The sequence below is a fragment of the Calliphora vicina genome, chromosome 1, assembly GCF_958450345.1.
Source record: "Calliphora vicina chromosome 1, idCalVici1.1, whole genome shotgun sequence".
Taxonomy (NCBI): Eukaryota; Metazoa; Arthropoda; class Insecta; order Diptera; family Calliphoridae; genus Calliphora; species Calliphora vicina.
In genome coordinates, this window is record NC_088780.1 from 163,245,405 (window position 1) to 163,270,833 (window position 25,429).

The following is a 25,429-nucleotide window of genomic DNA, read 5'->3' on the forward strand; positions in this document are numbered from 1 at the left end:
AATAGCGACAGTACTACAACAAATACAACATTTACAAAAACCACAAGCAATTTTGTTTTTGGTTTAAGGTCTGAGCTGTCAAAGTTGCCTGTTGTTGTTTTTGCTTTTGGGCTTGTTGTATTTTTCGCCACAACAACCACAAGTGAATTGACAGTTCAGACCAAAGTAAAAAAAATAGTCAGCTGTTCTACTGAGCCTACTTTATTAATTTACTTTGGTAGTGTCCAAGGTGCATTTAATAAGGTGCCATCGGCAGCACAGCTGATTATAGAAATAGCTCGCACAAATGTCAAACTACATATGTAAAAAATATTCGCCCGTACGTCCGTATGTCAAACTCTATATATAAAAAATAAGTGAATTCGCCTGTATTTATTTCAATTCGCCACTGCTGTCACCTTGTTAAATACGCCTTGAGCTGTCTATTATTTTTGATTTCGACCAAGGCGTATTTAACAAGGTGACAGCAGTGGCGAATTGAAATAAATACAGGCGAATTCACTTATTTTTTATATATAGAGTTTGACATACGGGCGTACAGGCGAATATTTTTTATATATGTAGTTTGACATTTGTGCGTGCTATTTCTATAATCAGCTGTGCTGCCGATGGCACCTTATTAAATGCACCTTGATTTCGACTTTATTGTTAAACTGTAAAAATGACTTATTTGTTATTTGGCACCTTATTAAATGCACCTTGAGACAGCTGTTCTAGCGATGTCACCTTATTAGATTCGCTTTGGATAAAATGTTGTATGTGTATGCAGGGTTACCGTAGTTACTTTTTAAAATGACAAAAAAGGGGATTTTACATGAAGGATTTATTATTGAACACGCCTGTTTTAATAAAATTCAAATAAGAATCGTTTCTTATATGAGTTTTCGAAAGAAACATATTTTGAACTTTATAAAAGCAGACCCAAGATGAGTACATAAAATCAGCTGAATCTTAATTCGCCGTGGTTTAATGTTGATGTTCTGTCAAACTTTGTTAATGTTTACATTTATTATTATAAATAACATTTTAATTCGCCTTGATTTTGAGATATAGTTTTTCATACAAGAAAATATTTTATTTTGTTGAATTAGATTTTATTTTATTATAAAAAATAAGCGTTATTATATACATAGGTTTTTCGTTAGGTGAAACGGGGGTCTTCAAACCTATCAAACAACCCATAAGCAATACACGGGGAGTGTGTTTGTAAAGTGTTTGACGTGAGCCAGATGAGCGGAGTTTTTCTACTACTACTTTTTTGCAACTGTGTTGGCAGAAAAAACGACAAGTTCCAAAATATAAAATAAAAAAACGTCATGCAAAGAGAGACGACGAACAAAAAGTAGAAGAAAAAATAAAACATAATTTTCTACAAATAATTACAATTACAAAGTTATCATAAGTGACGCTAGACGCCATTTTTTACATAAATCTTATTAATTAAGTCGTTGTAAAAAGAACAATTGAAAACAAGAGGAAGAAAAAATGACGACGCGAGACAGCGACACATCACTGTGGCTGCATAATAAACTCGGGACATCAAATGATTCGTGGATAAGTGGTTCAATATGCTCCCAATTAAACAAGGAAGTGTTGCGCAACATAAAGGAATGCTTTCCCGATCTTCAGACACAAGTGAAATTGAAATTATTATTAAGTTTTTTCCATATTCCTCGTCGCCTTGTGGAAGAGGTAACAAAAAAATTTTTTTCCTTCATGTTGGTGAAATAGTGAAAAAATCAAGTTTCGGTTTCAACAACGCTCACACATACGCACGCATACACTCGCATAAACCAAAATTACCAACATCACACAATGCAATTACAACAACAAAACATAAAATGTTGGTGAAATAAGAAAACAAAAAAGAAAGAATGAAAAGCAAAGGAAATTGTGTGGTGGTGTAAAAATATAAATAAAAAAGATTCAGTGCTTAAACAAAAATTCTATTGTTTGTTTTCCCTGTTCCTATAGAGAAAATAAGCCCTAATGCAAATAATGGATTTAAAAAAAGGCTTTTATCATTTAATAAATGCAAAACATAATAAGTGTGTTAAATTAAAAGTGAAATGTTACGCTGTTATTTGTTCTTGTTAAAGTGATTTCATTTTTTGATTTGTTGTTGGATCATTTTGCTGACGAATTATTTCAGTGTTGTATTTTTCCCGCCACTTAGCTCTGATTTTTGGGGGGATCTATAAGTCCAACAACATTTAATAAATTTGTTATTGTTATTAAATATTTGTCAGTGTGTGTGTTTGTTTTGATTTGTTTTATGTTTATTCATTCTAATAAATATTATCATCTATCATAATTTTCAATAGTGGAAAGCCGAATTAGAAGAAGTCATCGAAGTTGCTTGTCTAGATTCAGAATTATGGGTATCCATGTTGGCCGAAAGTATGAAAACATTTCCAGCGACCAGCTCGCTCAATACAGAGATCTCGGATTATGAGGACACCCGTCCCATATTCACCGACATGGTCAACGATTTACGAAAACTTGTTTCGAAACACAGTGATTTGGGCATGTTGCCTTTGGAATGCCAATATCTAAATAAGAATGCTTTAACATCTGTGGTGAGTTGAGTACTGTATATGAAATCTGAATCAGAAATTGATTTGGTTAATAGTGATTGAAAAATAATTTCCACTAATTTCCAAATTAATATTTCATTGCGGTTAAATTTCTCAAAGAAAATCCTTTTTAATACATCTGTTTTTTGTTTTGTTTGCAGGTTGGCCAACAACCAAATACTGTCAAGCACTTTACCATTAAACGCAAACCAAAAAGTGCTACTTTGCGTACAGAACTTTTACACAAATCTGCTGATGCACAGTCTTCACTGAAAAAAGCTTCAGCACCAACCATACCATTAAGATCTCGAGGCATGCCACGTAAAATGACGGACACAACACCCCTAAAAGGTATACCATCTAGAGTGCCTACATCAGGATTTCGCAGTCCCAGTATTAATGCCACAAATGCACAGCGGCCAAATTTAAGTCGTACGCCAGCCGGACGCAAAGATGGTGGCATTAAACTCATTGAATTATCCGAACAACCTTTGGGCTATGCGGCCGCTAAGAAGCGTAAACGTGAACAGCAACTCGAGGAACAGGCCAGAAAGCAGGAACAAAAAGCAGCCGCAGCAGCAGCTGCTGCAACCACTGCTAGTACGGATAGTACTTCACCATCGGCGGCTAATAATAGTTCCCAAAGTGGTAAAGAGGCAAATACACCCACTACGCCCACATCGGCTAATAATAGTTTTGAAATTAAAACCGAAACTAATCTTAATCAAAGTCAAAGCAGCAGTGCCGATGAGGGTCATGCTTCCGACACCAAGGAAGACATTAAACCGGTCATTATTGCTACAACAACTACAATTAAGGAGGATGAGAAACCAGCTATAACTCCCGAATATGCTCCACCATCGTTGAGCTACACCCAAAATACACCGGCTGGAATATTGGATAGCGTTAATAATTCTCAACTGGAAGACACCAAACCAAATCCACAGACCTTGATTAAGACCATAATGCCAACAAAGTCCCCAGAGAAAGCCACAATTCCGTTGCAGACACAACAGCAGCAGCAGCAGCAACAGAAAACAACTACTAACAACAACAATAATCTGAATCATGTAAATAAGCGTATTAAGCAAGAAATCAAAATCGAAAGTGAAGAGATACTGGTACCGGCCACTATTAAGGTGGAAAAAATCGAGCAGCCAACTATAACGCAACACACGCAAACGCAAACATTGGGTCAGCGTATTCAACAGCAGCAGCAACAGCAGCATTTGCAACACCAAACCCAACAAAGAGTTATTATACAGCAACAAGCTTTGCCGACATTGCATCAGATACAAACGTCAACATCTCAACAACAGCAACCAACCACACAACATGTCATAATACGTACGTCGCCACAGCAGCAAAAGCAAACATTGACGGTACGTCAACAGAATACACCAACAACACCAATAAAAATGGAAAAACTAGAAATCAAGCCCTTGGTGCGCAATACCACCACTCAACCGGGTACCATAATAACTCAACAACAACCAATGCGTCCTGTCACCAACTCTACGTCTACAAATCCATTGGCCAATTTACCCAACAATATTTCCGTGAAAATTACATCGACTAAAACGGGTAAAGTAACACAGCCACAGCAGCAGCAGCAACAGCCCCAACAGCAGCAACAACAACAGCAACCCATCTTGATTAACAGTTCAACTCCAGTGATATTGGCTTCAACACCCTCACAGACGGCCGCATTAAGGCAAAAACAATTGGCAACGGCCACAGCTACAACACAGAATGCCACACCACAAACAGCCCAGGCCATAAAGTCTATGCCTTTGAGTCAACTAAAGAATGCCACCAATAGTGGGCCGGTGATCATTTCACAGACCATCATACAACCGGCCAAGAGAGCCCAACAGCAGCAACAGGCTGTAAATCAACAACAGAAAACTCAAATTATACAGCAGCAGCAACAAAAACAGCAGCCAACCACCACAACTACACAATATATTTTAACACAACAACAGCAACAACAAACGCTACCAACATTAACAACATTCACACCAAATCGTCAACATCAAACCTCGTATCAAACAACCTCGTCATCAGCACCACAAACACCAACATCCACAAAAATCCTGTTGAAAACTTCGCCCAGCTCCTCGGTGGTCATACGTCAACAACAACAGCAGCCGCAACAGCAAACGATTAATGTGAGTAGTGGCAATCCACCACCTCTAATAGCCTCGTCCTCCTCCTCCAGCACCTCAACGCAACCAACTCTATTGAATATACAAAATGTTCAGCTGCCCAATCGACCTGTCACGATACAACCTGCTTCTCAAGCTGCCCAACAACAACACATACAAGCCCAATTGCAACAGCAACAACAGCAGCAGCAACACACCTTAGTCTCCAATAACACCGCTACCCAACAACCGAAACTCACACAGGTTCTCATGCAGCCCGGTTCGAGTAATGCCACCACTGTTTCGACCCAATCGGCGGTGGGCGGTGGTAATGCCAATGTCAAGAACAAAACCATTATTCTAACACAAAAAGGTGTCATTTTGCGCAACATTGGCGGTGATATGTATCAACAGATACCCATTAGCAATGTGGGTGGCTTGCAATCCCTTGGCACAGGTGCTACAACACTCATGACAACTGCGGCTGGTCCGCCTGGACTTGTGAAAACGACATCGGCAACCACTATGCAACAACATGCTACACAAACGATAACATTGCAACAGCAACAGGGTTCGCAGGCCTCAAAACAGTTGACCACCATAATACCACAGCAACAGCATTTGATTGTGCAGCAACAACCACAGGCCACAACAAGTTTAATAACGAATGTAAGTGCTTGGATGTTTATTATAAAAAAAAAAATATTTTTTTTTTTACTTATTTTTAATATATTTTTATTAAAAATTCACTTTTCTACCCTGTATGTAGCAACCTTCGCAACAAACCATTATAAGACCGGTAATGACGAATGTACAAAGTGGTCTCACAACACTACCAGGTGGCTTGACATTAATTCAAAGACCTGGCCAACAGCCCCAACTGGTACAGGTACAGACCACACCGCAGCAACAACAGCAAACTCAAATACAACGTACCATTATAACGCAACCAGCCCTGCAACAGCAGACGCAATTGCGTCCCCAACAAATAGTGTTGCAACAAAAACCGGCAACTACGCAACAGCGTATAATAACAACAACAGGCGGCCTGGCTACCTCGGGTACACAGCAAATTCAATTACAGCAAACAAATACGGGTGGTATACAACGTACACACATCATACAAGTGCCCCAACAGCAGCAACAACAGCAACAGACACAAGCTGCGGCACAGCGTAAAGGATTATCATTATCGGTAGGCTTATTACCAACTTATTTTATTTTATGACATTTAAATGTTGACGTGTTCTTTTTGTTTTCCCTAGAATGAACATGTCCACAAAGCTCACGAGATGTTTCGTAAAGCTAATAAAGTATCTCGTCCAGATAAGGCTTTAATTTTGGGCTTCATGGCTGGTTTGCGTGATAATCCCCGCCCAAATTCCGAAAATGTGATTGTTATTAAATTGGGTGAGAAAGAGGTAAGAACATTGTAAAAAAATACAAAGTTACAGCATATTCTTATACTCAATTCTTGAAATTAAAATTTTTACAGGAAAAAGTTCAACAGGAAGATGGTCAAACAGCATTATGTTTAGTTGAGTCTCATATACGTTTAGATTATAATACAGGCGAATGGAAAACATTCCAAAACTACAGACGCCTCGATCAAAGTAATCAAAGTACTGGTGATAGTGGGGGTGGTGGTGGAGGTGCCGGTAATGTTATGCAAACACAAAATTCCGTGGTCATATAATGAATAAGGCCCGCTACATCAACGGGCCCATCAACATCAAAACAAAATCTAAAAAAATGAAAATACAAAATCTAAATGAAAATTAAACATTTTGTAATTTAAAAGAAACCACACTCATCATAGGGAAAGCTTAGTAAAAGCGCTTAACACATTGAAACCCATTCAAATCATCAAACTAAACAAACAAACATTCATCAATCAATCAACATAAATTAAGCAGATAAAATGAAAACCACACAATCCAATCATGCACCCACACAACACACGTTTTCTTCTTTGTTTAAAACAATTAAACAGCGAGCTTTTGTTCCCAAAAAGTCATCGTCGCCGCCATCATCGTTAAAAGTACTACTGCTTAAAACATCTCTATTTTGTTTTACACTCAATCAAATTCATCTTGTTTGAAAGAAACATAAAATCTAAATGCTGTATTAAATGCAGTTTAGCTGCTTAGAATTCATAACTACATCAACAGTATAATCATCATTATTATCATCATAATCATACATAATTAGAATTTGTTTGAATGTTGGTAAGTAAATTCTTATCAATTGAATTATTTTTTATAGTTTACAAATTCCTAATCATATAATTACATACATACTTTATATTCATAACCAACCAAATCCCCCTACCCAACCACAACATCAATTTAACATTATTTTTGCCTTTGTACCCAATAATTTAATAAAATGCAAAAAAATTTATTTAACTTTCTAAAGAATTTTTGAAATACAAACATAAATACATACATACATAGATAAATATATACATATATATATATTTTTTGAATTAACTAGGAATTATATGAAATACATACATACATACTAAATACAAGAATTTTCAATTTTTCAATTTAATACATACAAACAACTTCTTGATTATTTTGAAACTTTAACTTTTTAATACATTTATTTAACTTCTCTATATATTGAAAACAAAACAAAACAAAAAAATTAATGAAATGATAACAAAAAGAAAAAAATAATAATTATGATAAATTTAATGTAAAACGTTTATTAATAATTTAGTTGTACAAAAAAACAAACAAAAAATTAAGGAAAAAAAATAAAACCCTGGTAGTTTATTCATAATGCTTAGATTTATATAAATATAAAAAAACTATATATAAAATATATAATAAGACAACATCAGAATATATATATATATAAAACCAATTAATGTCCCTTCCTAATTAGACCCTCTCTTTTTAATTTTTAGCCTAACTCATCGTATTAGTCTTTTTCGTTTTATTCTAAATTTTAACTAAACTCTCAAAGTTTTGTTTTAGTTTTTTTTTTGTATAATTTGAAACTTTTTTAGAGCTTAACCAAATTTCTTTGCAATATATTTCAAAAATTTATCAACAACTGAGAATAATTAATTACAAATGCTAAAAAATAGAACCCATTTTAATAAAACATTTGGTAAAAAAAAACTAAATAATTCATGATAAAAAATACAAACAACATACAATGAGAGTTGAAAATAATATAATAAACAATAATTATATAATAATTTAAATAAAAAGAAAATCAATAATTATTTGGCTTACATGTTAAACAAATATTAAAAAAAAAACAAAATGATTTTATATTTTTTTAAATATGGTCTATCCATTTTTGTTTTCAATAAAATAATAATAATGATACTCGTTCAAACTACGTGTAGTATGCCGGAGAATAGCGATAACCCGAGGCTGAAGTAAATAAGAGAGAAAAGTGATAAAATTTAATAAAATTTCATATAACTCGGTAAATATAAAAATAACACAGGTCAACAGCAAAAAAAAAAAAAGGATTCACTAACCACTATACAGATTTTATGCAATTAGGGTTTTTAATTTCCCGACCTTTTTTGATTCCCGGGAATCGGTAAAATTTTTCTCTACATTCCCGGGTACCCGGCTATTCCCGAAATATATAATAATACTGTAAACTATGGATATTAAGCAAAATTTCATATACAAACTTAGTGTTATAATCATTATTTATAGAACTTCGTAGTAATTAATTCAATTTGAGCTTAATTCACTAAAATCTTAATCCGCAATTAAAAAATGTCAGCCTTTCATTTCATAAATCCATTCCCAATATCTAATTCTTTAGCTTCCTTCAAAGGCTTTATTTAATTGAATTAATTAAGTTAATTAATAACAGAATTTATTCAAACTTTGAATGATTAAATTTTTGTTGATTCAAATCTACTTAAAATGTTAAAATGTTTTTTCTTCATTCAGTTTATTTAACTTTTAATCATTTTCAAAATGAATTAAAAAAAAATTTCATAATCCTTTTAGTAAAAGGAATGAATTCAATACATTTAACTGAATAGTTAAGAGATAAAATTTATGTTGATATCGAAAATTTCCAAATTATTGGATTCAAAGGTGAATTTTTATAAACACACTCATTATAAAGCTGACATGTTACCAAGGACTATTGCTGTGTTTCCTTTCAAGGCCAAAATCAATTCTATACTTCAAATTACCAAATGGTGTACCGCCATCAAATGTAGGGGACTTTGTTCTACTGGAGGTTTGTGGTATAATTCACACTGGTCCATCTTGACATTGAAGATTATTCACCTTTATTTCTAGATCGTGCAGCTTTCCATATGCTTTTTTAAATGTTCATTCGAAAAAAACAAAATAAATAATAATAATAATAAGTGGTCTATTGTTGCCGAGATATAAACGAAAAATTGTAAAAAAGTAAACTTTTCACTTTTTTTTTTTAAAAAAAAATAGAGTTCTAACATGTTTTCTTTGTAGTTTCGTCAGTTTTTAATACCCAGGAATCCCGACTAAAAATCCCGGGAATCGGGTAGTGAAAAATTGGCAAAATTCCCCGGAATTCCCGGGATAAAAACCCTAGATGCAATGGATAAATGCTATGGATAGATTTTTTTTAATTTTTTTCTAAAATTGTGAACTTTTTAGATGTCTCTCCACATAATTTATGATAACTCAAAAAGAAAATTTACATAACTTTTTATCCGTTTATATATTGCGTTTTAATCGGCTCAGTAGTTCCCTACACCACCATAGTGGGGAGGGTATAATCCGTTTGTGCAGATGTTTGTAACGCCCAAAAATATTGGTCTAATACCCTACTTTAAGGTGGGTGTTAGACCGATCGACTTAGAATCACTTTCTGAGTCGATAAAACGATGTCCGTCTGGCTGGTTGGCTGGCTGTCCATGTAAACCTTGTGCGCAGAGTACAGGTTGCAATTTTGAAGATATTTCAATCAAATTTGGTACATATTATTTTTTCGGTCCAAAGCCTATTGGAACTGGCTGAAATCGGTCCATTATTTCACCTAGCCCCCATACAAATGTCCTTCCGAAATTGGACATTATCGGTCATAAATGATTAATTTATATATGTATCTCCACAAATTCCTCTCCAAATAAGTTCTATATATATACAAAATTCATGTCACCAAATTTTGTTACGATCGGTCCATAATTCGTCATAGCTCCCATATAGGCCCTCTTCCGAAAATCACTTTAACGTGCATAAATCGTTTAAAAATGTTGGTACACGCACAAAATTCAACATAGTTAACTTTAACTTTAGACATAAATCACATGACCTAATTTCATTGTGATCGGTCCACAATTGGTAATAGCTCCCATATAAGGCCCACTTCCGAAAATTACTCAAAAATATAAATTATTGAAATTTTATAAGAAAAATGTTTTTGCTCTTTTGGTGAAGCCCGACCATACTTTCTTACTTGTTATACCCTTCACCATACTTTCTTACTTGTTATACCCTTCACCAGGAGTGGCAAGGGTATATGTATATAAATTTGTTATTCCGTTTGTAATTTCTACATTTTTCATTTGCGACCCCACAAAGTATATATATTCTGAATCGTTATAGATTGCGGAGTCGATATAGCCATATCCATCTGTCCGTCTGTGTGTTGAAATCAACTTTCTGAAGCTCCCAAACTTACATACACGAATGATACATCAATATCTCCGAAATTCTTCCGGCTCGGTTGCTATTTAAAATCGAGAAAATCGGTCCACAAATGGCTGAGATATAAGTAAAAAACAAAACAATATTTCAAAGACCTGTGCAACGACGTATATAAGACCATAGTAAGTTGGACCTACTATGGGTCAAAATCGGAAAAAATATTTTTTAACCCGAATTTTTTTTTCACCAACATTTTTTTCACTAAATAAAAAAAAAAAATTTTAAAATTAAAAAAAAAATTATAAAATTAAAAAAAAAATTATAAAATTAAAAAAAAAATTTTAAAAAACAATTTCGAAAAAACAACTGGAAAAAAATTTAAATTTTGTTTACCTAAAAATATTTAAAATTTTTATTTTAAAGTATAATTTGGTGAAGGGTATATAAGATTCGTTTATTTTAATAAAATCGGACTTATCCTTTTTGAGTTGTCATAAATTATGTCAAAAATCGTAATTTTAGAAAAAAAAAAAATTTAAAAAAAACTTCTCCATAGAATTTAAAATTTCGACCATATTTGTACTACTGAAACCACAATACATCAAAATTGTGTAGTGGTTTAAAAAGCCTCTAAATTTTTTTTTCGAATTTGTTGTTTTTTCGAATTTTGTTCCCATGAAATATCCACTTCCCTCGAAGGGGAAATTGCTATCGGGAATATCACGATGAACTTTACATTCACAATAGTTGATTTTGTTCGTAACAGCTGTTTATTGTTTAGAAAATTCCATCTAAAAATTTCACAACAAGGGGAATTTTTTCACGTGAACAAAGTTGATGAATGAAAAAAGGAAAAGGGAAAATATTTCATGTGAAATATTGATTCGGGATAGGGGTGATTGATTTTTATTCTTCAATAAAAATCGATTTTTAAATAAATTTTATATCAATCGAATTAAAAAAACCGAGTTTTTTAAAAAAAATTATATGAAAACTTCAATCGGCTATAACTAGGTATTTATATAATTGATAAAATAGCAATAATCACTATGATAACTTATATTTTTCAATAAAAGTGGAGTTTTAGTAAAATTTCATATCAAAATTGAATATAGTGATAAATTGCAAAATATTGTAAACCTTCTAATTAAACTATAGGTCGCAATTTCAAAGATAATTCATTCGACAAAATTTGGCATAAACTTTTATACTGCTCCAAGGACGAAGCCTATTGAATTTGGTTAGAATTATTCGGTCATTATTTCTAATAGCCCCCATACAACTGCCTTATCTGAAAATAGTTGAGCTCTCATAATTATCTTAATTATATACATATCCAAACCATTTTTTGATATTGTTACGAATTCAAATATAACGATTTTAAGGGCTGATTTAAAAGTAGCATAATGCTTTCAAATAACAGTGCTGTAATAGCAAACTGTAACATATCTGTGGGCATTATTAAATAAAAGCTTTCGGTTGACCATTGATCGTAAGTTGGCAACGCTGTTTGCGGCGACCGTATATTCGAATTCGAATATTCAGTTAAAGAACATTGTAGAAAGTACACCACAGATGGCGTATGTATTAGTAAGATCTAGAATATTCAAACTTTGACAGTTAAAGAGCAATCTAGAGTGCAGATGGCAGTGTTATAAATAGTGGCTCTGCAGCCGGCGAGTCGTGATATATTATGACAATATGACTAATAAAGAAGTGGCCACTTAAAATCCGTACGCACTATAGTAATCATAACAACGATGCCCCTTTTATCAAAATGGAAAAATATTTCCATACGTTTATAACAACAAATCTACCATTATTCTACAATGAATTGCAAGTCATTATGTTTAGTTTTAAAAAGTGTAGACACAATGAAAAATGAAGCTTGAGATAAAATTGTACACAAATATCTAGAAAATCAGACTTTGTCGGGTTAAAAGATAGCCAAAATCTGATTTTCGGCAGGTCAAAATTTTTACGTCTCGGTAGCTCGAGGCAATTGTTAAACGTAAAGTGAAAAAGAGTGCAGGTACAGTAAATAACCAGATTTTGATGAGAACAAAGTGAAATAAATATGGTGGAATAACGGAAGAAGTGGGAAGAAAAGTTGTGCAGCTATTAATGGGAGGCATAAGAAGAAAATCCAAATTTATTCGCAATAAAGACACATAAACCTACAGTTATATTTTGTGAAAGCTTAATAAATTACCTTTAATTTCATGAATAAAATGTTAACATACGTTGTTTCATTTAAAAGTTATGCTCGCTTTAATCCGTACGGATTTTAAGTGGCCACTTCTTTAACCCTCTAACCGGCCAATTTCATTTCGAGATAAAATAATATACCAGGTTATTGTTTGACAAAAAATAAATACGTTGGAATAAAAACAAACAAAAGACAAGTGCACGTTCTTGTTTATCACAATAAGTAAATTGTTTGTCTCTTTACTCATATATACCGTTATAACGGGAAAAATAACCAAATAAAGCAGCATTACATACATTTAACATACCCGCCTAAAGGCAGCCTTGCCGGTTAGAGGGTTAAGAGACCTTGTGAATTGACCAATCGGTAGTTATTTATGCTATATGAATAAAAATAATGGTAATATTCTGGTATAAGGGATCTCAAAAATCATTTTATTAACAGAAACAATTATGTATGTTGTACCTTTATGTTTATAGTTATTAAATTTATTTGAAAATATGCAGTATGTATGTATATTGAACTAAAATTAAACTTAAAAACTATCAAACGAAAAAAATAGAATACGTTTGACTTATAAACTAATTAACATCAAAATTAATGCCAATGACATCTAAAAAAAACAAGAAAAAATCAGAAAAAAATGAAATGTATGAGTGGGAATAGTAAATGATGTTAAGCAAATGTTTTACACAGGTACACTTATGTTTGTAGATTCATAGATTAAATACTAAAGAGCACTAAATGGAATGAAATTCTCTTTTTTTTAAGATGAATTTCTAAGAGATTCTTTTCATTAAATTCTAAATACTGAATAATTTTTTAAATGTTAATTTAACAACAATACTATAATAATATGTATGTAAGTGCTTAAGGTGTCACTTCCTTCCAATGAACAATGGCTCGTTGGGAATCGGGAGCCTTGCCAAAGGGATGAGTGCCATCGGAATAAACATATTCATTGACCTGATAATCCAATAGTGTTTTGTAATTGTAGACATCATTGCCCAATTGCTGAAATTACATGAAATTTTTAGAAGATTTTAGAAGTTTGAACAAATTTTGTTTGCGTAAAAACAGTTTTATATACCTGTGTTAGAGGACTGGTATTGGTGGTTAGAATACCGGCAAATTGTTTTGCTTTGGCCAATCTTAAAACTTCATGTTCCATAAAATGCATGCAGGCAATATTTTCTTGAGGATTCAAATCAGCATGAGTGCCCATCATAAAAGAGTGCAATATTTTGTTTAAACCCTGGGGCAAATAATTGTCTCTGGAAATGGAAATACAATTAAATTAATAAGTTCATGTTTTATTTTAATATTAAGGGTATTTATTAATACCTAATAGGCCCTTCTACATATTCCAAAAATTCAAATACAATTATCAACTTTGATTTGACATCAACTTCGGGCTCAGCACGGGCATCAAAATTTAAGGCGGTGCCAATAACTCTGCTCGTATTTCTGTCATAAACCACAAAACTTAAATCCTTTTCCACTAATTCATTCCAAATATCCTGAAAATCGCATAAACGTTTAAAACAAATATATAGTTATTTGTTTAATTTAATTTAATTTAAACCTACCGAAATAATATCACTATAATCTGTGCGCAAGATATCGGGTTTAAGCCATTGCTCCAAATCTGCTTTGCCATAAAAACTGTCCACAATAATTCTGCAAATAGTGTTTAATATTAATTAAATGTTTCATAGTTAAATGTTTTGTGTTCAATACTTACTGTATTACATCAGTTTTATGAGAATATTGCAAGGGTATAGCCTCCAGGTCCAAATGAGGACAAGCACTTATCCAAACCTCTGTATCTTCCACCATATTTATCTCACGATCTTTGGTCATGCTTTGCAATATTGCACCCAAATTCTTGGCCGCTATAAATTCCGAAATACTAATGCTATAGCCTTTATCTCTTAATAGCGTGACGGTGTAAATTGAATTAAGAGAATTTCCGCCCAATTCATAGAAATTACTGTGTGGTGCCAGAGTGGTTCTAGTCGAACGACCAATTACACTGCCTACCGTCTCGAATAGATCCTCAGCCACTGATCTCAGTTCATCGGGTATTTGGGAGTAATCAAAGTCCAAGACAATGCTGGAATCTCCCTCATTATTGTTGGCCGTTTCATAGAGTTTCAACAAAGACTGACGATCAACTTTGCCATTGACCAGCAAAGGTACCTGATCAATTAATACCACTTGTGGTATCATGTAATCGGCCAATTTATCTTTTAATTTGGCTTCTAGTTGCAGTTCTGTCATTAGTGGAGAATCATCACGTAGTTTAACGAAAGCCAATAGAGCCTGGTCGACTAGACCGGCATGATAACAAAGCACTATGGCCTTTTCCACCTCAGATAGTTCGGCAACATTTTTCTCAACTTCAGAAAGATCGACACGATGACCGCGTATTTTGATTTGAGAATCGGTGCGTCCCTCATACATAATGTAACCATCGTAAAGGGAACCATAATCACCAGTGCGATAAATGCGGGAATATTCTAAAGGGAAATTAATTGAAATTAAAGTTTTGAATATTTTAAATAAAGTAACGCAAACTTACTCAATTCAACCGCCAAAGGATTTTCCAAAAACTTCTCCGGATCACGACCATTTACATAACCATTGGCCAAATTCAAACCCGATACAAATATTTCACCAATTTCTCCATTCTTCACCGGCCTATAATCCGTATCCAAAAGATATAGCACGGTATTACAGACGGGTATTCCAATCGGGACACGTTCAAAATGTTGCAATTGTTTTTTACTCTCACACGTAAAATAGGTAACATCACCCATTACCTCAGTTGATCCATAGAAATTATACAACGTGTGGGTTCCCTCTTCGAAGTAGTCATAGAAATGCATGGCCAAGGCAACGGGTAATGGTTCACCCGAACACACCCATATTTGTAAGTTGTACAAAAGTTTACTTTCGGTATTAGTAGCTGCTGCATTACGATTGTTGCCACCATCTAATTTTAGGTACATGAGTAGAGAACGCAACAGAGTGGGCACTAGCACCAAACGACGTATTTTATATTTCTCTAATACCTCAACCAAACGTTCGGGATCTTTGGTAATGGCTTTGGGCACCACCAAAATTGCTAGACCTGTAATGGAAAGATATTTTTGAGTTTGTGGATTTTTTGAGATTTGCATATACATTTCGTTTCGGTCAGTTTTTGGGTACAAATTTGGACGAAACGCTTAAAATAACATAGAATATCCTATTATGAAAGTGTTTTCCAATATGGGCGGATCGATGGTTGAAATGGTATGTGAGGTGACTTAAAAATGCTGTATTTTTTCAAATGTTTAGCTTTTATTTTGAAACATTTGTAGAATATAAATTTATTCAAACTATTGGCCATTATTAGCTATGACCTTTTCCCATTTTTCTGGCAACATATGGATTCCGAGCCAAAAGAACTGCTCATCTTTTGAGGCCAAGAACGAATCAAGCCAATTTCGGATACTCTGTTCCAAAGTGAAGCATATCCCAGAGAGCATTCTGCATCGTAGTCGGACGGGGCAAGATCAGTACTATAAGGCGGGTGAGGCAAAACTTCCCAACCACTTTATTCTAAATAGTTTTTAACAGGTATTGCAAAATGTGACCGAGAGTTGTCATGATGGAATATTAAGGTTTCATGTCTGGCCGCATATTCTTGGCGTTTTTCGGCCAATGCTCGCTTCAAACGAATCAGCTGCTTTCGGTACAGGTTCCCAGTGATGGTCTGGCAAGATTTCAGCAGCCGATAATAGATAGGACCCTTTTGCTCCCACGAAATACAGAGCATTACTTTAGTGTCATGGATATTTGGCTTTGGTGTGGATTCGAATTGCTGAAATGGTGATCACAAACGATCTCTTACTCTTCGTGTTATAGAAATGGATCAGTTGCTTCAAACGCTACGTTCGGTACAGGTTCCCTGGTTAGGACTATAAGACGGGTGAGGCAAAACTTCCCAACCACTTGCTTCTAAATAGTTTTAACAGGTATTGCAACATGTGGCCGAGCGTTGTCGTGATGGAATATTCAGTTTCATTTCTGGCCGCATATTCTTGGCGTTAATGCTCGCTTCAAACGAATCAGCTGCTTTCGGTACAGCTTCCATGTGATGGTCTCGCAAGATTTCAGCAGTTCATAATACATAGGACCCTTTTGCTCTTACCAAATACAGAGCATTACCTAAGAACCATGGATATTTGGCTTTGGTGTCGAATCAACTGGCTGGCCGGGCCTCACATACGATATCTTACTCTTCGAGTTATCGTAATGGATACATTTTTCATCGCAAGTAATGATTCGGAGCCAAAATGATTTCCTTTTATACAATTGTCTTTCAAAGTCTCTCGGCATCAATTCGTATGCTACCCAATTTGGACCTCTTTTGGATGAATTCTGCTGCTCTCAAACGTTTTGAAATTGCTGCTTGAGTAGCTGCCAATGATTTTGAAACCGACGAAACACATTCACCATAAGCTTCGGTGAGCAATCGCTGTGCTTCAGCGCTAATTTCTTCAAATTAAAGAAGTCAAACAAAACTTCCTGCATATGACGCTTTGTTGGCATAAAATTCAACATTTTCGAAGCATAAATAAACTTTGTTGTTTACGAAATCTATAGTAAATCCTGCATTTTTAAGTCATACATCCAATATTTAAAATGCCTATGCACGCTATTATATATTGTATGAGATATGACAGATTTTAAATGATCGCAGAAAGCTCCAATTTTCAATGACTCTGCCTCCATAGATATGGCTGAATATTAGCGATGGCTACGCTGCCACAGATTATCAACATCGATCCGCCCTTACTGTTAAAGCTATTATTTAAATATACAGCCCAATTATGAATAAAAATTCCCCGGGAGTTTTTTCCCTTTTCTCATTTTTCCTATTCAAATTCAATGGGAAAAAACTCCCGGGGAACAAACTGCCGCGGAATTTTTTATTCATAATTGGGCTGATAGACTATGAAAAAACCTAAACATACAAAACAAAGAAGGTTAGTTGTCCAAATTTATTGCTGTCTTGTTGTTGTACACAAATAAGAACAAAATTTAACTAAAAATAATGTTCAGCACGAAATAACCTAAGCAGGCAACCTTTACAAATATATAAAACTAGTTTACCGCCCCGGCTTCGCCCGGTAGCATTTACTAATGTTAGTTCTTCAAGTTTCTCCTACCCACATACACCTGCCTGTTCTTATTTATTTGCAAATAAAATATCTAAATTTGTACTGCATACTTTAGGGAGCTTTTTTATTATAATTGACTGAACTCAAAAAAAAAAAATTCCGAGTTTTCTTTACAAACCATCTTCTGAAAATTTCGAACCGAATAAAAAAAAATCAGCCAAATCGCTCCAGCCGCATAGATTAAAGTTATTCTGAATTAAACTGAACAATTTGTAACCAATAAACTGTACAACCCCGATTATAACAACTTCAGAAATACAAAATGTTAAACAGTATGCTTAGCTTAGACCCCTTTCACACTAGGCAATTTAGTTGCGCACAAGAGACTTACGCAACTAAATTGCCTAGTGTGAAAGGGGTCTTATTTCATAATGACTTTACTCACCACACAATAGCGGTCCCCACAATTCAGCCACCGAATCAACAAATGTCAAGGCCGTCTTAAAAACTCCCACCGTTTCGTGGGCCGTATAGGGGAATGTAGACCATTGCCATTGTAAACGATTTAAAAGAACCTCATGAGGCAAACGCACACCCTTTGGTATACCAGTGCTACCGGAAGTATATAAAACAATTGCCAAGTCTGTGTCACCATCGTCCAACATTTCATCAGACATTAAATTTTCCTCCTTCAATTGCGACGAATTCATGCTTAACTCGGTTATGGTCAAAGTGGGTACAGCACCGAAACGTGACTTATCCACATCATCGTCGTGAATCACCAAAATCGGACATGATTCCTTTAAAATGTGTTGTATACGATTGATGGGAAATGTGGGATCTATGGGCAGATATGAAGCACCCGATTTCCAAATGGCCAAAAGTGTGGTGACCAAAGCATCGGATGGTTGCATGCATACGGCCACAATAAAGTCACCATCCGAGTTGGGTGGGGCAAAACGTTGGGTGGCCTCACGCACCAAAAGGCGGGCACATTGATTGGCCCGTTGATTCATATGCAAGTAGGTGGTTTGTCTGGGAGTTTGCAAGTCATTGCTGTTGTCCTGATTGGAAATTAAAGCTGTTTCATGTGAATGATGTGGTAGATTTTCTTCAAAGATTCTATGCAAAGGTCGGGAAACAATTTCCAATTGTTGGCCCTTAACAATCGATAATTTGGCAATGGTACCCATATTTGTGCCTTGGATTAGTCAGATGTTAGTTGTTTTTTCTGTAATATAAAGTTTTAGTCGTATTTATTAAATATGTACATTTTCAAGTATAATTAGAATTAGAACAAAGGCAAGTATTGTAATATTACAACTAGTTATTATTTATGTAGATGTCATGTAATAAAACCGAAACAACAAAACGTATTAAAATTAATAGTAGTTGAAAAATGATTAATTACAAATGTTTTGATTTCAACATATTTCGTATTAATTAAACAAGTAGCGTCTTTGAACTAGGGGAACTGGGGGTTAAATATTTTGACTGAATAAATACAGATACAGCCCAATTATGAATAAAAAATTCGGCGAGAGTTTGTCCCCCGGGAGTTTTTTTCCCATTAAATTTGAATAGGAAAAATAAGAAAAGGGGAAAAACTCCCGGGGAATTTTTATTCATAATTGGGCTGATAGATTTAGTTTATTTTTGATTTTATTTACTTAGGGACAATGTAACTGACACAATACTAGTCACTTGACTGGCTACTGGTGGCAGGAAACAGTTTTAGTTCTAACTGTTAAAGTGACAGGGCTCATCTTATTTGAAGGGGTAATTTAATACTATTAATACATATCTTAATGAACTTGTTCAGTTTTCGTTTCTATGGATTCTGAATTCTCTTCAGTAATAGTTATTGAATGACTAGATTTTATTCCAACTATTACTAAACTGATTCTAAGTAATGCAAAAGGTATGTACATGCAAACAGATTGTTTGCTTTTTTGTAACCAATGAAATGCTAAAACTTCTACCACCCTGCATTTTTAATCAAAGAACCAAAAATCATTTAATTCATTTTTTGAATGTTGTGCAACAAGTTGTATTCAAAATATTAATAATTTTTTATTTCAAAACCTAGTTAAACAAAAAAAAAAAAAAAACTGCAATTATATTGTCAGAGTGATTAATATTTATTTGCCACCATTCCTGATTTATTACAATTCTAATGAAATTTATTTACATTAATCCAACCCACTTTAATAAATTTGATAGAACGTATCGCCAAGGGGTTCATTCAATTGAGCAAACATTTTAATTTAGTTTTTTTTTCTTCTTAAAACTAGTATTTCTTTCTAATTTAACGGGTGTTAAAAAGTTTAAATACCCTTCATTGGCAAATTAAAACAGTTAGGTTACCGGCAATAGTTGGTAACATATGCTTCATTCTAAATTTAAGATTTTTGGGATCATGAGGTCAGTAAAACGGTACAATTGGGGTTGTCATAGAATCCAATAATTGTCGCAATTTTTTGTTTAGTCGATAAAGCATTTAATTCTAGATCGAATATAAAACCGATAACTTTCGATTTTTTTTTTCTTGGACCAGCACTCAGGGGATCCCCTACTCATGCAAAGCATTGTGTTGGAACTAGGAAAATAGGTTATGGGAGGGAGGATAGAGGGAGTAGTGTTTGTGGACATTTGATTTGAATTTTCCTATATTGAAAGTTACAGGAAATACTTCAGGAGGAAGCTTCTTCCACATACGGACAGTACGGCTAAAGAACGAATTGATGTGCCCTTGCCGAAGAGCGTGTGTTGCGTAAAAATCTACGGGTTTCGGGAACAAGTTCCCTAATTTCAGCAGAGCACATACCATTGTAGTATCGGTAGAACAGTGAAACAAAACCCACATTGCGACGATGTTCCAGTGAGTCAATAGAGCTGGATACCCTACTGTCACCGATAAGCATCTTCGCCCTCTCCTGTACTCGGTCGAGTAACTCCAAAATAGACTTCGAAGCATCGGCCCACACATGAGAGTTGTATTCCATTTTAGGTCGGATATAAGTGGTGTAAATAGTAAGGAGATCAGATGAAGTGAAGTATTTCTTACACCGTTTTAGAAAACCATGGCACTTGAATGCTTCTTTCGACACTCGAAAAATGTGTTTTGTCCAGCGGACATCGCACTGAATACTCATGCCTAGAACATCAAGAGCTTCTGATTCCTTAATATTTACACCACCCATAAAAACAGATGGAGCAACATGATCTGTTGTGCGTTTATGGGTTAACATACAACATTGAGTCTTGCGCGCATTAAAATCGACTCTATTCGCACAACCCCATTCAGAGATTGTCACAAGATCTTGGTTGAGCGTATCATTCATATTTTGCCTCATTGCCCCAATCTCCGACAGGCTTGGTCTATAATTGAATGCATATGAATGGCAAATGTTGCTGTCATCTGCAAAAGAGTATATAGGGTTGGAAGATTGACGTAGAAGGTCATTTATAAAGATAAGAAATAGAGTAGGAGAAAGGACGGAGCCTTGCGGTACCCCTGAACTGATCTTGAACTCGTTTGATGAAATTCCATCTATAACAACTCGTATAGTGCGATCTCTGAGAAAGCTCGATATAAATCGACATAAGTTATTACCAACACCAAAAGCAATAAGTTTGCTAAAAGCGCACCATGCCATACTCTATCAAACGCTTTAGAAATATCTAGAGCCACCACTTTACTTTCGCCAAAACGGAAGGCTAGCAAGTCTCCCGTACGTAGAGCGTCCTCTATGAAAGCCATACTGCCGGTCGCTGAGTGAATTGTTGGACTCTAAATATTTCACAAGATGGTAGTTAACCATACTCTCCATAACTTTGGAAAGTGCAGAACAAATTGCTATTGGGCGATATTTTTCAGGGTTGTTAGCCTCTCCCTTTTTAGGAATTGGCGTTACATTAGCAACTTTCCAACATACTGGAAATTTGCCGGAACGGTATAAAGTGCTGAAAAGGTTAGCTAATGGACGAGCTAGCGTCGAAGAACACTGCTTCAAGACCAGTGCTGGTATACCATCAGGCCCAGGAGACTTATTTATGTTGAGATCCGCTAAAAACCTTTTAACTGCGCGAGCGCGAAAGAATATATCCGGCATAGTAACTGATACTCTTTCGAGCTCGGGTAGTGGTTGATTGCTTTCCGGTAAGTTCGAATTATTTGAAAATAATTCAGCCAAAAGGTTAGCTTTATCAACCGGGTCAGTGAATGGTTGGTCATCCCTTAAAAGTGTAGGAATTGATGAACTAGCATTATCCTTAATTCTTTTAACGAATGACCAAAAGCTCTTACTGCCCCGGTGAGCAGTAAGAACTTTGGCTCGAAGGCGCTGCTCGTGTAGAGATTTTTCACGCCTCAGCACTTTGGCACACGAAGATCTCGCGTCATCAGTTTCGCCATTTTTGTTGTTACGCCAGATTCTGAATGCTGTTACAACTTGTTTATGTCCACTTTCATCACGATATTAATTACATCATATACGGACACCACCACTACGTGATAAAAGACCAAAAAAAAAAGACACGTATTTCCCAGTTTTGCCCAAAGTCATCCACTTTTTTAATGGGCCCCCAAAGATTTGGGGCCTCGGTGTAATTTTTGCAAAAAAGTGATAATTTTCTCAGGCTAATATCTTGCAAACAGTTCCGAATTTTGATTTACTCTCTGAGGCAAAGTTGCAGCCCTTGTCATAAAGAACAAAAATTGTTAACATAAATAATCAAAAATCGCAAAAAACTTAAAAAAATTCGAAATACATTTGTTTAAAGCTGCCTAAAAGTATGCTTTAGTTTATAATAATTTAATAGTTTATTTCCCAAAACATTTAATTCCTTTAGTTTTTTCTTATTAACATATAGTGACCTACCTAATCGGTGTTAAGAATCATTCCTAGGAAGTTCATATGTTCTAGAAAGTTGTTTATTGAGATCTTAGGTACATTTTTGTAGTTGATTGTTTCCTTGAATTTTGAACGGTTTGCTACCTATGGACCTGAACAGGGAAAAAAAGGTAAAAAATCGATTTTTTTAAGTTTTTTTTTTTATTTTTTCAATGAGTAGCTAGTAAATTTGTAATACAAAAAGTATAGGAAAGTATTGCAAAACTTTAAAATTATTCAATTTGTTTAGTTATCTCAACAAAAACGTGTAAGCACAAGCAATTCTTAAACAGTGCAGTATAAATCTTTCTGTAATTTTTTTAAAAATTAGCATTTTCCAATCCTTACTATTAAATTTGATTACTTTATAACACACACACTGCAATTATATGAATTAGTCAGCCAACTAATTCGTTTAATGCCAAAGTAGGGTATGTGTTTAAGCATGATTATTGGTTAGGCAACATTTAGTATGTTCTATACATTAATAATAATGGTAATATTTTCTTAAATAGTGTTTAAATCTATTAAATATTTACTATATCAATATGTATTCAGTACTGTGTTTAATGATGCGTTCATTAGAATTAAATACAATTTAGATTTTTTGTTTGCTGTTACAATGCAATGCAATGTATGCACTTTGGAAATGGAAACTTTAAATCGTGCTTGAAGTTATGAGTTTGTTTTACATCTATTTGTACAAATGCTAGTTGTATGATTATTTTATGAGTTATTGTCGCTATAGGTGAATGTTTGGTATGATTAGTTGGATAAGTCATGAGTTGTCTGTCATAAAAGGTTTGAATTCCGTAATTGGATGCCTTTCATCTATGCAAATTCGCAAAAGATTTAATAACTGGTCTTCACATAGAAAAAGTTATTTTGGATCCTTATGTCCGTCTGTCTGTTGAAAACACGAGAGGTCCCAAACAAAAGACTAGCTTCTTTTCTAGGTAAAATTTTCCACAAATACTCTCTGTTGATAAGGTTTGTTTGGTAATGAAAATGAGCAATATCGGTCCATGATTTCACCTAGCTTCGGAATACTGTTTGGGCAGTCATAAATATGTGACATTATGCGACAATTGTGATACAATTTTGCACAAATTATTTCTAAGTACTCTAAAATTATACTGTAAAGTATGTCGAAAATCGGGCAACGTTTGACCCTAGTCTGAGGTATGAGGACATGATGAAATTGGACATAAACAAGTTTTATATGAACCTATATCTGTCTACCGTGGCGGCATGGTGTAGTGCTTAAAGTGCTTGCCTACAAAACCAAGCACCCCAGGTTCGATCCCTGGCAGAGAACGAAAAATGTTCATCATGGTTTTCAAGTTTTTAAAAATCCAATAATCCCCCTGACCACCCCTCCCCCTGGAAAAGAGGATAACATCATGGTAAAAAAAGATAGGAATCAAAGATTAGCAAGTTTCCTTACCACTACACCAAATATACAGAGGACATTGTTTCTAGACAACGACAGGTGGCAGCCCCATTATCCTAGACCAGCTACAGCAGACCAATCATCTACTTAGCTGGAACAACAACCGATTAACGAAACTGATAAAAGGGAAAAATAACAACAGACTTGATCTAATGGCAACATCGTTAATGGTGAAGCACGATACTCCAATAACTAGGAGTGCAAAAACGTATAAGATGGAGATGCTTTGTGAAAGCCAAATGCTCCCAAGAGGGGAGAAAAAAAATATATTTTTCTACCATCTTTTGTGAGGATAGGTCCATAATTGACCCCCATATAACCCCTATATCAGACAAATATTTTATTGTCACATATTGCTGGTGGGTATACAAGATTCGGTACATCTGAATATAACACTCTTACCCCCATTAACACGATGGCTGGTTATGTGTTAACTAATAGTTATGCTGTCGGTTAAAATGTAAACTGTCAGTATAACTATTAGTTAACACATAACCAGCCATCGTATTAATGGGGGTAACTAGTTTATTTTGGCAACATATGGCAAAAGAACTGTTCATCATTTGAGGCCAAGAAGGATTCAAGTCAATTTCGGATACTTTGTTCCCGAAAGTATCCCAGAGAGTGAGCGTTCTGCATCGATCGAAACCAATAGTAGTTGAACGGGGCAAGGTCTTGACTATAAGGCGGATGAGGCAAAATTTCCTAAACACTTCTTTCTAAATAGTTTTTAACAGGTATTGCAAAGTGTAGCCTAGCGTTGCCATGATGGAATATTACAGTTTCATGTCTGGCCGCATATTCTGGGCGTTTTCCGGCCAATGGTCGCTTCAAACGAATCAGTTGATTTTGATACAGGTTCCCTGTGATGGTCTGGCCAGTTTTCAGCAGCTTCTATTGCTCCCACCAAATACAGAGAACGGATATTTGACTTTGGTGTCGATTCGGCTGGTTGGCCTGGCTTCACATACGATCTCTTACGCTTCGGGTTATCGTAATGGATCCATTTTTCGTCGCAAGTAATGATTCGTTGTAAAAATTGGGAAATATAACATGTACCAATAGTTTTAAGCATTGTTACCCCTCATCCCCACGACAGACGATTCTACGCATCGGAATGACCCGAGTTCACTCGGTCAACTCAGCAAGCACTGCTATTACAACAATAACTGTTACCGTTAAGCTATCAAAATAATAGAAATTAGCATTACCGTTACCTTTTAACCGTTTCGAATCTGTAGCCGACCTTGGATTTGTAACAGTAACCCCCAGTAACACGAAGCCTGGTTAGGTGTTAACTAATAGTTATACGGTCGGTTAAAATTATTTTTGTATGAAAACTGTC

General features: G+C 34.8%; 2 protein-coding genes across 2 annotated transcripts; one reads left to right on the plus strand and one right to left on the minus strand.

The window, feature by feature from the left end:
* The first annotated feature begins 1,281 nt into the window (after positions 1–1,281).
* Nelf-A (Negative elongation factor A) lies at positions 1,282–8,005 on the plus strand. Its single transcript, XM_065516501.1, has 6 exons — positions 1,282–1,692; positions 2,325–2,579; positions 2,738–5,392; positions 5,493–5,918; positions 5,989–6,144; positions 6,219–8,005. Exons 1-6 carry the CDS (start codon positions 1,486–1,488, stop codon positions 6,417–6,419), a joined length of 3,900 nt encoding a protein of 1,299 aa, XP_065372573.1. The 5' UTR covers positions 1,282–1,485; the 3' UTR covers positions 6,420–8,005.
* Positions 8,006–13,012: 5,007 nt separating this feature from the next.
* Positions 13,013–18,961, minus strand: e (ebony). Its single transcript, XM_065516502.1, has 7 exons — positions 18,182–18,961; positions 15,147–15,698; positions 14,307–15,084; positions 14,152–14,242; positions 13,907–14,082; positions 13,653–13,836; positions 13,013–13,576 (listed from the first exon to the last, which is right to left on the minus strand). The coding sequence occupies exons 1-7, from the start codon at positions 18,927–18,929 to the stop codon at positions 13,433–13,435; spliced, it is 2,673 nt and encodes an 890-aa protein (XP_065372574.1). The 5' UTR covers positions 18,930–18,961; the 3' UTR covers positions 13,013–13,432.
* Positions 18,962–25,429: the final 6,468 nt, after the last annotated feature.